The sequence below is a fragment of the Liolophura sinensis genome, chromosome 7 (genome assembly GCF_032854445.1).
Source record: "Liolophura sinensis isolate JHLJ2023 chromosome 7, CUHK_Ljap_v2, whole genome shotgun sequence".
Classification (NCBI taxonomy): domain Eukaryota; kingdom Metazoa; phylum Mollusca; class Polyplacophora; order Chitonida; family Chitonidae; genus Liolophura; species Liolophura sinensis.
Window position 1 is genome coordinate 58,495,060 of NC_088301.1, and position 17,278 is coordinate 58,512,337.

At 38.2% G+C, this 17,278-nt stretch overlaps 1 protein-coding gene across 1 annotated transcript; it reads left to right on the forward strand.

Moving 5' to 3' along the window:
* The first annotated feature begins 3,849 nt into the window (after positions 1 to 3,849).
* On the forward strand, positions 3,850 to 15,765 carry LOC135470119 (clotting factor C-like). Its single transcript, XM_064748878.1, has 16 exons — positions 3,850 to 3,963; positions 6,136 to 6,280; positions 7,107 to 7,270; positions 7,700 to 7,795; positions 8,098 to 8,277; positions 8,482 to 8,571; positions 8,823 to 8,939; positions 9,448 to 9,619; positions 10,068 to 10,160; positions 10,653 to 10,756; positions 11,361 to 11,409; positions 12,063 to 12,244; positions 12,468 to 12,754; positions 13,284 to 13,575; positions 14,093 to 14,203; positions 14,744 to 15,765. Exons 1-16 carry the CDS (start codon positions 3,957 to 3,959, stop codon positions 14,881 to 14,883), a joined length of 2,229 nt encoding a protein of 742 aa, XP_064604948.1. The 5' UTR covers positions 3,850 to 3,956; the 3' UTR covers positions 14,884 to 15,765.
* The last annotated feature ends 1,513 nt before the right edge of the window (positions 15,766 to 17,278 follow it).

The following is a 17,278-nucleotide window of genomic DNA, read 5'->3' on the forward strand; positions in this document are numbered from 1 at the left end:
TACCTGTACATGATGATATGGCCTAAGCCCTTACCTGTACCATGATGCTATGGTCCAGACCCCTACCTGTACCATGATGCTATGGTCTAGACACTTACCTGTACCATGGTGCTATTGTCTAGACACTTACCTGTACCATGATGTTGTGGTCTAGACACTTACCTATAAAATGATGCTATAGTCCAGACCCTCTCCAGTACCACGATGCTATGGTCTACACCCTTACATATAAAATGATGTTATGGTACAGACCCTTACCTATAAAGTGATGCTATGATCAAGACCTTTACCTGTACCATATGCTATGGTCTAGACACCTACTTACTAGTATTTCATGGGGGTATGGTCTAGACACTTACCTATATCATGATGCTATGGCCTAAACACTTACCTGTGTCATAATGTTGTGGTCTAAATACTTACCTCTATCATAATGCTATGGTCCAGGCACTTACCTATATCATGGTCCTTTGGTCTAAACATTTAACGACTCTGCCTGTTATGATTTTCCAGTTTTGTGACGATAAACGCACGTAATCAAGTGGTTGATATGCTTGCCACAGGATTAAAGCAACAGGAGGTCGCGAGTGAATGACAATCGGTTAACTATTTCATAATACTCCCATATAGAGCTTTGTGTAGGGCCATGTATTCAGATTTTGTCCATACACCTCATCCTGGCTTCCTGTGATTTCTTTAAATATTTTCTTAGTTTTCTTTCTTTCCGTTTTTAAAAGTTTTGGGAGGTGAGCTATTTTGGACATCGGATTCTAGTTTATTTATGTGTTTGATTGTTGTTTAATGTCATACGGAGTGTCCGGGGTAAACCTGCTATCTTTTGAGAGTTATTGGCTATGACTTACTTTCCCGTACCATTCTGCTGGAATATAGGAGTTATTTCTATGACTGATTCAGAAATAATTTCATAATAATGAAACCGAAATTCTGATCTATATGTTCATGTAACTGTGTTTACCTGCAAAAGACTTAATGTACATGTGGCTCTTGTAACAGACCTGTATACTTGTATACCTGTGGTCCTTGTAACAGACCTGTATACTTGTAACAAACTTAATATACCTGTAGTCCTTGTGACAGGCCTGTACACTAGTAACAGACTTAAATATATTTGTGTTCCTTGTAACAGGCTTAATATACCTGCGGTCCTTGTAACAGACCTGTATACTTGTAACAGATGTAACATACCTGTGGGCCTTGTATCACACCTGTATATTTATAACAGGCTTGATATGCCTGTGCTCCTTGTAACAGATCTGTATACTTGTAACAGACTTAATATACCTATGATCCTTGTAACAGACCTTTACACCTGTAACAGACTTAATATACCTGTGATCCTTGTAACAGACCTGTACACCTGTAACAGATTTAATATGTTTAAGCGTCATCTGTTAAGCTGGAGAAGAAAAAGTTGCAGAAATCGAGTTCTTGGGTGAGTGTGGCGGGGAGGTTTGGGCCAAGTTATCCTGATGCGAGGAATATACTTATTTTAGTAACCAGAGAGAGATACATTTTCAATAATTGAAAATATTCATCCTGTAACTCTATACAGTCAGTAAGCGCTTGTGTACAGTGTAATCTGTCATTTTAGTCATTGTATTTCACTTTAATTACTGCAAGTGCAAGATATCCCCAGAAAAACGTTAAGCAACTGTTAAATGTTGGCCTTTATGCCTGCATGAATTAACCTAATGTACTGAAGCAGTTGGATATTTTTACACTGATCATATAAAGTTCAAAACACGTAAAAATAAAAATATAACTAAAATAATATGACTGTCAAACCATTGGCTCACTTTAAAATGTGATATATGCCCTGGTTATGTGAGTATCTCAACAACGACACATTCTCCTTATTAGTGCGAGAGCTCTTGCAGATGAAACGGGGACACTTTCAGACTGAAAATTGTTGTTGAACAGGATGGACATAAAAACGGAAACTGAAGGAACATTTGGCTAAAGACAACGAGGTCATTCAGTCCTCAAAACCCTCACACCTCTCTGGTTTAGCTGTTTGCATGTAAGTGCACTAAAATTAAAGTGGATAGAGAGTTTTACATAAACGTATATATATTCCATGTAGCCGTAATCACTAAGCACAGGTGCTTGTCTGTGCGTCACATGGCCTATAGGATAGACACTCTTCCTGATCTGCAGTTCACTTCAAGCAGGAACGCATGGGCGACCATATCCGACCACAACCCACGGATATTAGCCATTTCCTTATGGACAACCTCGACCATCTACCAATGACATCCAGCAATCATCAAACTAACTTCACCTAGCAAACATCATGCTGACTTTGAATAGCAAAAGCAAAGCTAAATGCGGCATAGCAAACGTTTGACATCTTGGCCGGTAAAGCTGCATTGTTGTTGTTTAACAACAGAATCAACAGAATACATCAACAGAAAATCGTATCAACAGAAAATCGTATCAACAGAAAATCTATCCTAAGTATCCTTATACAGTGTTTACGTATATAAAGACGGGCAAATGTCTTACCTAAGCCAGGATGTAATGTGATGATATTAACAAAGGGTATTTGAATGATTGTTGCATGCAAGTTTTTAGGGGAAACCCCTCTGCAATTTAGAAACCGCTGACGGTTTCTCTACTCTGGGTACTAATCATATTTATACGCCTTACTCATACAGGATTGAGCTGAAAAGCACAGTGTAAGAGGACTCTTCCCGGCATGTTAATGTCACCCACCCCCTCATTTTATCATGCCCCTCACTGGTGCAGAGCGGTAATGGTTGGGTGTCTGAATCTACAACGACAATGGACATACGCAGTTCTTTAATTTAATAACGAACTGTGTTGTCATTTTTAAGAACTTTATAACCCATTTTGAACAATAACACCTACACAGACCAGGCTGAATTATAATGAAACACAATTATATGGGCCAATCTAAAATATTACCAAAAATTCGTCCTTTTTGCGCTGATTGATTTTTTGGCCCCAAAAATTCCTGTAAAATTTATGGAACACTCTGGATTAAATATGATATATATTTTATAGATAATGTTAAATTTTATACATTTGTGTTAACAGGTATTTTATACCTATAATAAGCTACACTTGTAACGCTTCACACATATGTACAGGCATTGCATCAGTGGTGTAATGGTGAACCACTAACATCACCTTTCCGACAAAGTACAATCTGCGTATAAATCAAAGTCCATCAGTGTGTCGATTGACTAACCTTTCAGCTATTAAAACAGCCTAACTAGTTATTGGTTGATTAAATAGGCGGAAGATCCGTTTTCCTTCTTTAACATTTATTTGGATGTGTACTTTACTACAACAAAATCAAGAAGTAATTTTGACATTAAGAAGACTGATGCATTATGTAAATAACGATACAGAAGATGAGTTTATGTACTCAAAACACTTATTTTTGAGACACAGATTCTGCTTAAACAACGCTCGTAAATATTGTAAATATTATTATTGCACGTGAAAACATATCCACAGAAAAAAAAACACCGTAATACTTGTTTGTTATTATTTATTTCATCCAGTTATATTAGATTAAATGTGCTTTTCTACTTATTTCATATTGTCGGTGAGGGCAATAGTGTTGCATAATTAGCATTTGAAAATGTCTTTCAAAGCTCTGGTTTACCGCCCCCAATTGTGATTGGCTTCTGTTGCGGATGTGCCCTTGTGGATGAAGCGCGCCTAGTTGTAGCGCGGTCATTTATAGCTTCTACGTATTCGCATTTCTCAGCACGTGACGCATCATCTCCGGGTTGTCTCCGTGGTAAATAAAAGGCAAGTGATCTACTGAGTGTCAATAGAATCTTGCATAGAGCAGTCATAAAGAGCTATAGCCTTTAGACCGTATTGTACCTGTGTATTTTGCTTTGCCCCAGCTGGACGACTCGGCAACTTCGTCAAGTGAAGATATATTGGGGATCATCATGAGAGGTAAGTCTAGCTAATACACCATAATCCATATTGACATTTTGTGTAGAGTAATCTGCCTATGGCATCCTAAGCATTAGATATACAAATCTCAACAGATCAGCTGTTTTTTCTGTGCTTACCGTCAGAGACGGCTTTATACCAGCGAAAAAAGGAAATGTTATGTCTTAATATTTTGTCACTCTCCAATGATTTCTATAACTGGTTTGTCTCAGGTAACGCGGTACAAAAGCAAGTTCAAAGTATATGGCATCGTCGAGAACCAGTTCCGTTATAAAAGTTAACCGAAGTAAACGCAAGGAGATTAATTATATTATAAAGAACAGAGTAAAAGGAAAGAAATCAATGTTTTAATCACAGAGATCAAGCACTTGTAATCAACCAGTGGTAAACACAGTTCGGAAATGACCCAGGCCTGGTCTGTCAATGTTGACAAAGATCATTGCACGGACTAGAGATGATTTTAGTGTGTGGACATTCTGTGTGTAATAGCCAAAAGAAAGTAAATGTTATTTCTTCATTTGTATTAAGGTGATTTGGACCCTGGCTTATTATGTAGTCTCAAACTGAGTATATGCACACAAAATGAGCTTCTAAATGTAAACCTCATTATTAAAGTAGCCTGAGCCATTCATCAGTCCTGTTACGTATAGGTTTTATAGACATCAAAAGTTTTATAGACATCAAAAACATTAAGCTCTGACTGTACTAAGCTAAATGCCCTTTGTGTTCTTTGGGTCCGAATCTTCCCCAGGGTGGGTATATCGTAGGCATAACATCAGTAGAATTAAAATTACTGAACACCAACGTCGCTAAATACCAATAATTGTATTTAAGTCCTTAACGCATTATGTCTCTGTTTGAAAATGGTACACAAAAATGCTACTCATAAAACACCTTATAGGCCTATCTGGATTAATTGTATTACACATCTTGAAATGTTTCTTCAAAGACAAAGTTCGCCAATCAGCAGATACTTCTAATAGATTAATCTCCTATATACGCTGCACTTGCCTTTTTATCATATAGAAGTAAAACAATCATTACTGATTAAAGATAAATTCTATATCACATACGCGTTCACTTCAGTTTCAGACAAACATTTCGTACTTAATTTTACTGAAATTCACGCAACCTGCCATATACAGTTTCGGTGTATACACACACAGCATTGTCATGAAAACCAAACATTACCTGCAAGGCTGTAAAGTTTAGTTTTGTGTGATCTATTCTCTACAATTACAAGTGAACGAAGCCAGTGTATTTTTAATGGACCCAAGTATAAACAGAAACCACAATGAACCAGGAAATTTGTGTGACACATAGCACACATGCTTATGTGCACAATCTTAGCAGGATTTAAAGGTAGATAGGTTATCCCATTAGATCTTTACGGATGTGTTCATTGAATAATTTATGTGGGCTGAGACAACCAAGTGTTGAGATACGCTAACAGTGTAGTCTGTAGTTAAACTCACAAATTCGCACAAAACCCAATTTTATCCAAATACTGTCTATACTCTAAAGTGAGCATGAAGTATATTTTGGTTAATACGAAAGGTTGGTACATTTATGATCATATCATAACAAGCAGTTACACTAGTGAAATATTCCCCCTCCAGCTATTCCGGCAAAGCTTATTTAGATTAAATGTTTTATAAACACACATGCACGCATAATGACGAGTAATTGTCAATTATATGGCAATGTATGTGTGTAGGCGGTAAAAACGTATCCTTTAGTAGCGACTTCACGCAAACACAATATTTGGAGCCAACAGTATGACATCACATATACATAGTTAAAAAATGTTGAAGTTGATGGTATAGAATAACATAAATATATTCTCAGGTATAATGTTGGTGTCTGCAGTGGTATGGAATCACCTACTTACATTGCGAAGTACGTTCTCACATAAATTCATTGTTCAGTTCAACAGAATGGAATTCCATAACAAGTTTAAGTGATCTTGAAACCGATGGTATGGTATCACTTAAATACACTATGAAGAAATGTTGATGCCAGAGGTATAGGCCTGTAAATATTTTAAACCGTCGCCAATTCCTGTTATAATTGTTTCCTGTACATTTTGTTCTCTGCCACATACTGATGAATTATATACTAGGTGAAACTGAGACTATAAAGGGAAACTTACCAATAAAACGATTTTTGCAGGTGGCATTGTCCTACTCGTGTTTATTGTGAACTGCGTTCGGTTTGGAGATAGCAGAGGACTGGATTTAGGACTATGTTCTAACGAGAACATTGTCTGTCCGTGTGGTAATGTTGGAGGACTTGAAATACACATACCCATTAAGCGGTAAGACACTACATGCTAGTTCAGTTACCTGTTTTTTTATATATACGTCTATTTACAAGACATTGAACTACCTACGCCTAATAAGTAGTTCTCTGCCAGTGACGTTAGTCCGGGTTAGTCTAAGTGGAAATGTGTCGTGTGACATGCAACTATGTTAAGCACATAGGTGCAAGGCAAGCGTGCAACCACATTGTAAACTTGGAGAAAATAGCCGAACAGGAATTTACATGTATACATACGCAAAATGTTGTCCTAACCCTCTATTAACTGCATGATTTGCAAAAATAAAAACTAATTTTTGCCTTGTGGAGGACTTCATTTGTTCATCTGTTAATTAAATGAGTTAATTAACTGCCTAAAGCTAAACATTTAACACAGTTGTCTCGCGGTTCCGGTGCTGTGTGAAAAGTTGATTGGTTACTATCATAACTTTTGTTATGAATACAAGAAAATCCAGTATGCTTTCACATACAGCTACCATTTATGAGAAATAATGTCCTCGCCTTTACAGCACTGCCCAGTATCAACGCGTTTGCACCGTTTAAATTAATTTTGATTTGTTTTTGTAAGTAAACATGGGCTAGCATTTTGTGGACTGTTTTCTAGCCGCTCCAAACGTCTGATGTATTACTATAAAGGTCATGTTTGTAAACGATGTGGATATAATCTTTATGAATAAGTAATTGTCTAGTGCGGTTGCATATTCTTTCCAATATCCAAACGATTGACTCAATTTTCCAATTTTTTAACAGTATCTATAAATTCTTTGCTTGGTTCTTCATATGGCAAATGCAAGGAAACTTACTCAGAGTTTTGTCTGTGGCAGATGCACTTTCTTCTACCGATGGAAACCCTACTGCAAAGCTTGCGAAGAGTACGACAAGGATGCACTTTGTAGCCAGTTCGGACACTGTCTAAGTTGTAATGCCCAAAAAGATGGAGGCTGCTCCGCTTGTCCACTAGGGCGTTATGGGAAACATTGTCAAGGAGGTGTGAACACTCTTTTGAATCAGAAATTCTAATTATTTTTAGCTCGTTGGTACATAAACATGATTGCCCTGGAGTTTTTTTTTCTATGCAAACAACGTGATCGTACACATGTGATAATTATGGTTTTATTCGCTCTTGATTGTGAACTGTATGTCTTCTGCTTGTTTTATAATAAAGTTGTTCTATAAATTTCTGATGAAAACTGAAACTGCTTCTTTAACAGGACAATTCCTTTTCAATGTACACGATAGTTTTTTGTCGTTATACCATCAAGATAAGGACGTTTGAGTTATCAAGAAAAGCGAACATTCCCTTCAGATACAAAGTTATATTGGTATCGCTTACTCCATTGTCAGCATAGGGCACATAATAAAGTCTGTATACATGTGTGCGCGCTTAAAATGTATACGCCATCTGTCTCTTTTCCAGTGTGCCAGTGTCAGAATGGAGGCATTTGTGACTCCAAGGATGGAATGTGTAAATGTCCAGACAGATACAGTGGAACATTCTGCGAGAAGGCATTGCGTGAGTCATGGATTTATGTTTCAGTAGAAACGGAGTTACTTCCTACGAAGGTGACCTGCGTTTATGTTCTAACCTTCCGTATAATTTTATATACATTTCGGAAAGCTGGTCAAAAGCCTGGTCAGCTTCTCCATATACATGACAGAAATTCTCTTGAGCACATCATAACATCAATCAAATAACAATTTAAAGAATACAGGAATGGGGAAATTAGATGCAGTCTGTGACCTTTCAACTCGAGGTTTGCTTCCCTGCGAAGACTTGCTAGGACGTGGTATAAACATATATACTTCTAAATTTAGATGGCACTTGCGGATCAGCCCCGAGAATTCGCCACGGCACAGTAACCGGGAACACTGCCGGGACTGTCCAAGAAGGGAGTGTTGTGTCATACAGATGCGAGGGTGGTTATACTCTGGTGGGACCCACTGAGAAACGCTGCCAGAAGAACGGACTCTGGTCAGGGGGAGAACCACGATGTGGTAGGTCTGAACTGTGTAGAGAAGTTGAATAGACGAAGTATACTATTGTTATATCTAGTACCAAAACAACTATGATTACGAATTTCATCAAATAGAATAAGACCGTACATATATTGACATATACATTGTATACATTCAAAGTAACAAACACAAACAATATTCCTTCGTATTTTAATCCCAAGTCAATTGTTTTCCTTCTGGCAGAGTACATGTGTGTCGTACCGAGCCCTAAGCCCCAACTGACGATGTCTGTGGAACCCTACACGACAATGCCAACACCAGATAACCCACAAGGTAGGTTTCTTGCAGAATCGTGTATGATAAACACAACCTTTCTTCCTTGGAAGTGTACATCTTAATTCTCACAATAGTGCACATGCAGTGTTCCGGTTGAAATGGAAAATATTCGTAAAAATTTTTTAGTAGACGATTTCATAACAAAGGTTAATTTAAATGAATGAATGAGATATTAAATGCATTTGAATTACCTGGAGTAAATGTAGTTCGATAGGTTATTCACTTGTCCCATCTTTGCTTGTTCTCAGGTGTTGAACTGGTAAGACGAGTACGCTTTACCTGCAATCAAGGGTATGTTCTCCAAGGTTTGTCTGAACTCAACTGCCTCCCTACGAGCCAATGGAACGGAGACGTCCCAAGTTGTGGTAAGAAATGTACACCCATATGGGATCAAAGTTGTTTCTCTTTTCTACTGAGTGACTATGTCAATCTTGAAGACCTATTATCACTTTAAGACATGTGTATATACTTCAATAATCGATGTACACAAAGCCATAGAGGACATTTCACCCCTAAACAAGCCTGTCTTATTTAAAAATATTTATTGTCTGTAGTTATGCTGCGGTGTTTGGAAACTATATTTTTGCTTTACGAGCACAGCCGTACTGAAAGTGTGAGGTATTTCAGAAAGGAACTAAAGAGTACACCCCTAGGTCGTCTACAAGGTGCCGCTTCACTAAACGAACGTGCCTCAGCTTATGATAACTATACTCGATATAGTGAAGTGATGTCGTAGTTTTATGTTACTAACTATACATATGTACAACCAAACAAATACAATTACAACTATCTATACATCTGTCTCCACGATTGTTCACAATGATACAATTTCTTCGTAATAGTCATAGAAGATAGCATTTCTTTTCTGTTCAGACAAGTCCACATCGTGCCCTGCTCCGGTTCTTCAAGGGCAAATTCAGCCAGTGGCAAACTCCTACAGACCGGGATCGACAATTTCGCTAAGCTGTAACAGTGGTTTCACCCTAGAGGGCGCTTCTAGATTGACATGTCAGCCAAGTGGTCAGTGGAATGCACCTGTTCCAGCGTAAGTGAAACCATTCTGGGGCCACTTTCACAAACTTCGTAAGCCATACTTCTCGTAATTTTTTTTCGTGAAAGACGTTGTCTAGGTTATAATGCCATAAAGCGACGTTATTTACGAGAAAAGTTACGAAAAACTGATTTACGCAGTTTTGTGAAAGTTACCCAAGGCTCTTAAAATAAATCCAACGTGCCAAGGGCGCAGTGGTTGTATCTTATTCAGATTATAATCCAGTAGTATTATATCGCGAGCGATTTTTCCTCTGCAATAGATCACGATAGACGTTTAATTTTAATTATACAATAGATTTACGGAAAGATTTTAATAAACTAAAGTGCATCATAAATCAAAGAGAGGCGGTAAATCTTGTTTTAATACTCAGTTTGAAATTCCTATTTAACAAGTAAATGTTACTTTAATGGTTATATGCTAATCTCGTTCTTTTCAACAGGTGCGTCGAGATAGGCAAGTCCTGTTCAGAGCTTCAGGCGCCAAAAAATGGTGGCATTCTGAAATCTTCTGGCTCAGCTACTGTTGGTCAAAAGTAAGTATAAAGCGTAGAGAGTCAATATATTCTGTTGATTTACAGTTTCATTACAATGTAAACTGGTGATGGCGAACATTCTGTATAATATCTCGACAACTCCATAACACACATAACCCCGTTCAACAAAGCAATCGTAAGCTGAGTTAACTGTAACTTCCACAGGAAAGCACGTGTGTGTCTTTAGCATGTGTTACCATGGTAATTACAATCATCTTACTAACGGGTCCTTTGTGGAACATGGCCCTGAACGATAGGCCCAACATGCATTTAAAGGGATTTAACTGATATGTTAAATATATTAGGTTTCGTATACAAGCGATATTACATTACCTCAATTTGTTTCCTCTATGAACACAATTACAAAACTAAACTTCAGAACCTTGGTGAACAGGCGTGTAATAAGTATTTTATGGAATTTATGCATAATGCATAAGTATAAGTATACATAAGTTCCAACCATGCAGTGATGGAAGGGTTGTCCTATTTCAGAGTGACGTTCACCTGTAACTCCGGATATGTACTTACGGGTTCAGTAGAGCGACAGTGTCGGGAGGACGGAACGTGGTCAGGGGAGACAACACTCTGTACCAAAGGTATAATGCCCTATGACAGCCGTTTCCATAGAAAAAAAGTTTCCTATCATCATTCGGTGTCTTGATTTTTGCAGGAAAATGCTTGAAATACATGCCTGGTAAACAACGCGCCACTGTTTGCGACCTTAAACTATGGGCACATTGGTTTCTCAGACATATATTTCAGAAATTTACTGCAAATATCACGTTGCTTCAATCGGTGCCATCACCACATTGTGTCGTAATCTGGAGTATATTCGGCTATGTTGAGGTTAAATAGGCGTTTCACAAACGCTTGCTCTTTCTTGTCAAGATGATCCAGTTAATAAGCGATTTTACGTGAATGATGTACAATTAATTCAGGTCCATATTATACACATTCATGACGACGTGAATTTGTTACCTCGAAACTTGGTTATACAATTTGTGACCTTTAGTGTTACTAAGGCAATCTTGGTAACGGTCTCAAAGAAACAAGGGCCAAATCACCCTAACAGCTTAGTCCGTGAATAATTTTCTATTTCCTACATAGTTACCCCATTTTTTGATCATAATAATGTATAATAAGACGGTTTCTGCTACTTTAAAGCCATAGCTAATCATGGCTATACTTTCTTTGGAACAGTTACTTGCGCCAATCCTGGAACTCCAAAGCATGGCCTGCTAATCCCTGGGTGAGTATCATTTATTTATTTTATTTATTTGATTGGTGTTTTACGCCGTACTCAAGAATATTTCATTTATACGACGGCGGCAAGCATTATGGTGGGTGAAAACCGAGCACAGCCCGGGGGAAACCCACGACCATCCGCAGGTTGTTGGCGGACCTTCCCACATACGGCCGGAGAGGAAGCCAGTATGAGCTGGGCTTGAACTCATGGGTGAGTATCATCATTATGTTATGTTCCTAAGGGGCACAATGGACACGTCGTTTTATACATGTCATGCAGTTTACCCATTTCTCACGAGAATTTATTTATTTATTTGATTGATGTTTTACGCCCTACTCAAGAATATTTCACTTATACGACGGCGGCTAGCATTATGGTGGGAAGAAAACGGATAGAACCCATGAGAAACTCCCGACCATCCGCAGGCAGCTGGAAGACCGTCCCATGATTTGCCGAAGACGAAGCTACCAAGAGCTGGACTTGAATTAACAGCGATTTCCCATGGAAAAACCACGAGCTAATATATTATGAAAAAACATAAATGAAATATATGGCCTGTATCTCATTAACTCTATACAAGTCTCCAAATACTTTCTCAAATTCACTGGCAGTGACACTAGTCCTTATAAGTTTTTGTTCTTCATATGTTTCTATAGTAAAAGAAACCGTTTGAATCGTGGACGAAGCCGCCTGCCTTTCATGGGGTCTGCTGGTCAATTCGCATTCAACACAGTGATTAGATTTACATGCAATAGTGCCTACAATATTGTCGGTTCCCAAACACGCAAATGCCAGAGCAACGGACAGTGGAGTGGCGAGCAACCGCGATGTGTTCCAGGTAAAGTATTTCATGAGATAATATATAAGAACACCCTATTGTATTCACTTCGATATACACAATATGTAACAAAGAGAAATCAAAGTTGTGTATGGAGTCAATAAGAACTTTCTTTCCTTTCAGTTCTTTTTAACAAGAATAACGTTTATTTAAAATTTATTTAAATTTTGGAAAGACACATAAACTAAATCGATGTGACACAGGGGAATCTTTATTTTTGTAGTCTGCGGTAAGTCAGCAGGTGCCAGAAACATAAAGATCATCCGAGGTGAAGTATCCCGACAAGGCGCTTACCCTTGGCAGGCTATGCTTGCTCAGCCGCTGCTGGGAGGTGAGTCCTACGGCGTCTGTGGGGGAGCCCTGATCAACGAGGACTGGGTGATAACCGCTGCACACTGCGTCACGGAGAGGGAAAGCACAACAGTCCTGCCGCTTTCTGACATCAAGATCTACCTTGGAAAATATTACCGGGACAACGCCAAGGACGACGATCAAGTGCAAGAATTTGCGGTAAGGGAATTGCTGGTGGCAGAGTTGCTGATGTGAATGAATGATTATGGCTTTGTGACACCTACGTAGTGATGGGACCTGAGTGATGCTAGAATGTCTTTCTGTTATTGCAGCAAAATGTTCTGCTAAATAAAACACACATGTTCTATTAATTCAACATAACGGTTCTATATCAGACTAACAGGATATTATGTTGAATGTGACACAATATTGTTATGATAACAGAATACATTCATCACTCAAGACTACAAACATTCTGTTAAAATTAACAGATTAGTATTTTGAGTGAAACACCTCGGAATTCCAGGCATGTCGGTTGTGGTTCAATGCTGTACTCAACACGCTGTACTCCACATCCTAACGTATAGCCGCAGCCAAATCGTGCGTATATGTTTAATCATTCTTCATCACTTATCGTAATGTAATTGTGGTTATGACGGCACATTGTGGGCGTAAATGATTTGACACCAACACCTTGGCCTTTTTTACAGCAACAAGTTTAATTTCATAAGTCTATTTAATTTCGCAGATTTCCAGAATTGAAGTACACCCGAATTACAATCCAAGTGCATTGGACTCTGACTTAGCCCTGGTGAAGCTGTCGGTACCTGCCGTATTAACAAAAAGGGTCATGCCCATCTGCCTACCTGAAACCATGGCTGAAGGATTATCTTTGTCTGAAGAATTGTTGAAACCAGGGAAGTTAATAACAGTGACAGGATGGGGAGAGACCGAAAACGGGACTGACGCTGAGGTCCTTCTTATCACCGGGCTGCGAAACATTAACAACACCGATTGTGAACAGAGATATATTACCGAGAGTAAGATATTCACATTCTCTAACATCTACACAGATTCAGCTTAAAACATTTAATAGTTTTAATATAATGTAATGATATCTCAGATAAGAGTGAAAGTCTTAAGTGTATACTTATTTGCAAACCACCAAGGAAATATATCCTTTGGCCGGTTTATGGAGGATCATGTAAACGTGCTAATGATAACGCGGTCAATAATTTTATGATTGTTACGCCTAGGATCATGTGTCTTGAGTTGTATTGCTTAAGCGATTGTATATAAAGTCTGTCTTTTTCCTGTTACTTCTACATTTATTTCAATGTTAAAGGTAATATCTATGGCCTGAAAAAGGGGATACCTTACGCTCCCCGAAGTGCTTCCCTTCTCCAAATATCGTACAGTCTTCCAGAATGGCACAGAGTACCTCTGTAGATGTAGATGGACCTAATAGGTCAGGTATATCCACATGCCATGGTAATGTGGGCGCTGTAAGATTATAACTGCACCTAACTAAATCCATCTACTGTCTTTCATTGGCAGGAAACCCTCTCTCAGTGACAAATAACATGTTCTGTGCTGGCCATGATGACGCCCGAACGGACACCTGCTTCGGGGATTCAGGCGGACCCGCCGTGGCTTTCAAAGGAAGAGGTAAAACATGACAAGGAATAATATTTATATTGAAGAATCTCGACACCCATCAATTTAAGCGTCACATCTGATACGTATCATAAGCCGCTCGAACAACATTCCAAGTTAATAGTCCCCAAGCCCAATTTCCTAAAAGAACAAAGCTGTAAATTGTCTTAAGGTTTTCGCACATTCTCACGCTCACAGATTATGAAAATCAGTTTACAGATTATTGCATGGCTGATGACTGTATCCTCGGCGAGAATATATAAATTAGTAACATTACCTCTGAGAAAATATAAATATGAGGAGTTTTAAGGAAAATAAATTTCTGAAATCTGGCGGACCATGATTAGTTTATGTGGAAACAGTCTTCAACCATTCCACCGGTACTGCATAAGGAAAACTGTTCGTGTCTTTTTAAAACTGGTCCTCTTTTCAACTAATGTAGGGAGCCAAGACTACACGTACTTATAGTCGATTGGTCCAATTTTGATATCTATATACACATCTGCGGAAGTGTGTAATCTTTATATTTAAATATTTACTTCCCGATTGTAGGTTTGGACAGGGTGTGGTACCTTATGGGAATCATAAGCTGGGGGAGCCCAGTCGACTGCGGTGTGCCCAACCATTACAGTGGTTTCACAAGAGTTGGCAATTTCATAGATTTCATAAAGCGTATTACTACTGCGAACTAGGAAGTAAAGAATAAAAGAATTCGTGATTGGATGAGGTGCTTTACTGAGTTCTGAAATGTAATACCTGAAAGCTATTGAGTGTTTTATAATGTGAACAACAAAATCTATAGTTAATCTCAAGACAGATTTATAACACTATATATATTTAATTTATTTGGACATAGATTAAACGATTTATTTATGTATACTGTAGAATTCACCATAGATTATCAACCCTAAAGGCGGATTTATCATTTTAACGCGAATACTAGTCGGTTTCATTCACAGTGCGATGCACGGGAGTTAGACAACAGACTGTATTGATCCAGTTTTGCTAAACTATTCACGAGATTAAGATGTTGTTTTCCGCAAGCCTTTAGACAATATCGGTGCATTTGCTCATTACCGTATAATCTGCGTAAATAGTTATATTTGTTCAAAACGCTTACCTGGTTTAGAATGATATTTGTAATGAAGACTTCACGCTTTCACAATTTAAAATGCTAGCTATGCCCAAAGATATTCAGATGTTATGTGATTGTTAGTGCATACCTATCAGATTGTCTTCTGTATTCACGCCTGTAAAAGGCCTCAGTCACAAAAACAAGAACGAAAAGTTAAATTTACTATTTGCGCTTTGTAAGACACCACTCAGTGATTATTGAATGAATATTTAATACAGCCGAATCTTCGGAACTTTGTTGGAGTGTTTCTCATTTCATAAGTTCAAATTATTTTTGGGATACACTTTATGAAGTTGAAACCATTGGCCTTAGCACACAAGACCAGCCCGGTACGCAATATTGTCTACTCGGTTATCTCTGCATAGCGCAACTGTGTGCTATGAAATCATGCAGATCTTTTCGTGTCTTGTAACCATTTATCTCATTAAAATGTCTTTTCATCAAACATCTGCATTTGTGTTAATTTTTATCGCAAAGAAGATTTAATTTTCCAGCGACAAGATCACCACTGACAGCAAATACCATATGTTCTCTGTGGATGACAAGGAATCGTCCATTGCTTGTTTGCTTGATAGGGGTTTAACGCCGCCTTTAGCAGTTGTGTCGGTCATATCACCACGGTGTCTCCTAGTAGCAGGGTATAGAGTACAGCCTGGCCTACTGCACATAGATCTAGCCCTTGACACTTCCGCTTACAGCAAATTTCTACAAAGGTACATGATAATCAGTGATTACTTCTGAAGACAGGACAAGACAATTAACCAACACAAAGAACGAACGAATGAATGAATAAATGCTTGGGGTTTTACGGTATACTTAACAATTTTCCAGTCATATCACGACGAAGTCATTAGTTAAGTGTACATGTAAACACCAGATATGACACTCCAATCAGTCATATTATATTGACCCTGGGCCAACAATTCATGTTCTCTTACCCTATTCTCTCTGTGCTGAGCGCCAAACGAAGCAGCAACAAGTACTATTCTTGAAGTCTTTGGTATGATCTGACTCTGGTATGATCTGACTCTGGTATGATCTGACCTGGGTATGATCTGACCTGGGTATGATCTCAGGTCTCCCGGCTTGGAGGCAACCCACACAAGGGGACCATGCAGAGAGACAAAACCACAACGAGCAAATGTGTAAGACATGCTTTATTCCAGAACCTACCAGCGGTTGTTTTGACAAAACATGATCTCATGTAAGAACAGAAAAAAGCGCAGTAACATTTGCAATGCCATTAATTATTTTACAAATATTATCTTACTCCAAACGTACACTGTTCCTGACAGTGTCAGTTTCACTGACAGCCATGTCTTCAATACATCGGCAAATGGACTTATTTATTGATAATGAAGAACATATTCAATATTACAAAAATACAATAGCAGTATATATTACATTGGTTACCTTTTCACACAGTAAATCGAATTGTAAAACATCTCAAAAGAATACGGAGCAACAAATAGTGTATGCAACAATACACGAGCCCACAAGTTCGGTATTATACATAATGTATAAGCAATTAAGTAGCCTAATCATTATTTGCTACAAAAATATAATGTAAGACTATTACACAAAAGATATCTAACATATAAATATCTGAAGTTAGATGCAATATTGTAAATGACTTTATCATAATACTGTTTGCTTTAAAGTGTCACTCAGTTAGAACGATGCAAGTGATTTTTGCTACACTAGTGTTCTCAGACTGGTTTTGGAAGTATTTGGGGTTTCCGCACAGTTACTGACTCCGTTCCTGTATAAGTCCATTTGACTCATTAATATTGCATTCTTGGTCACTTAAAAAGCATCCACCCAGTACATTATAATATTTTTCCTTAAAAAATCGATGGCATGTTCTATCTTGTTGTTAATTCACAGCTGGTCCCGCCAACCTGATTCCTATAATAACAACATCACCACTCCAGTAAGTATTGGTTGAAGGC

Excerpts from the sequence above, each read along its gene's own strand:
- LOC135470119 (XM_064748878.1), top strand. Across the intron at positions 10,161-10,652 it reads TCAGCTACTGTTGGTCAAAA|AGTGACGTTCACCTGTAACT; the intron begins GTAAGTATAAAG and ends GTCCTATTTCAG. Across the intron at positions 10,757-11,360 it reads GACAACACTCTGTACCAAAG|TTACTTGCGCCAATCCTGGA; the intron begins GTATAATGCCCT and ends TCTTTGGAACAG.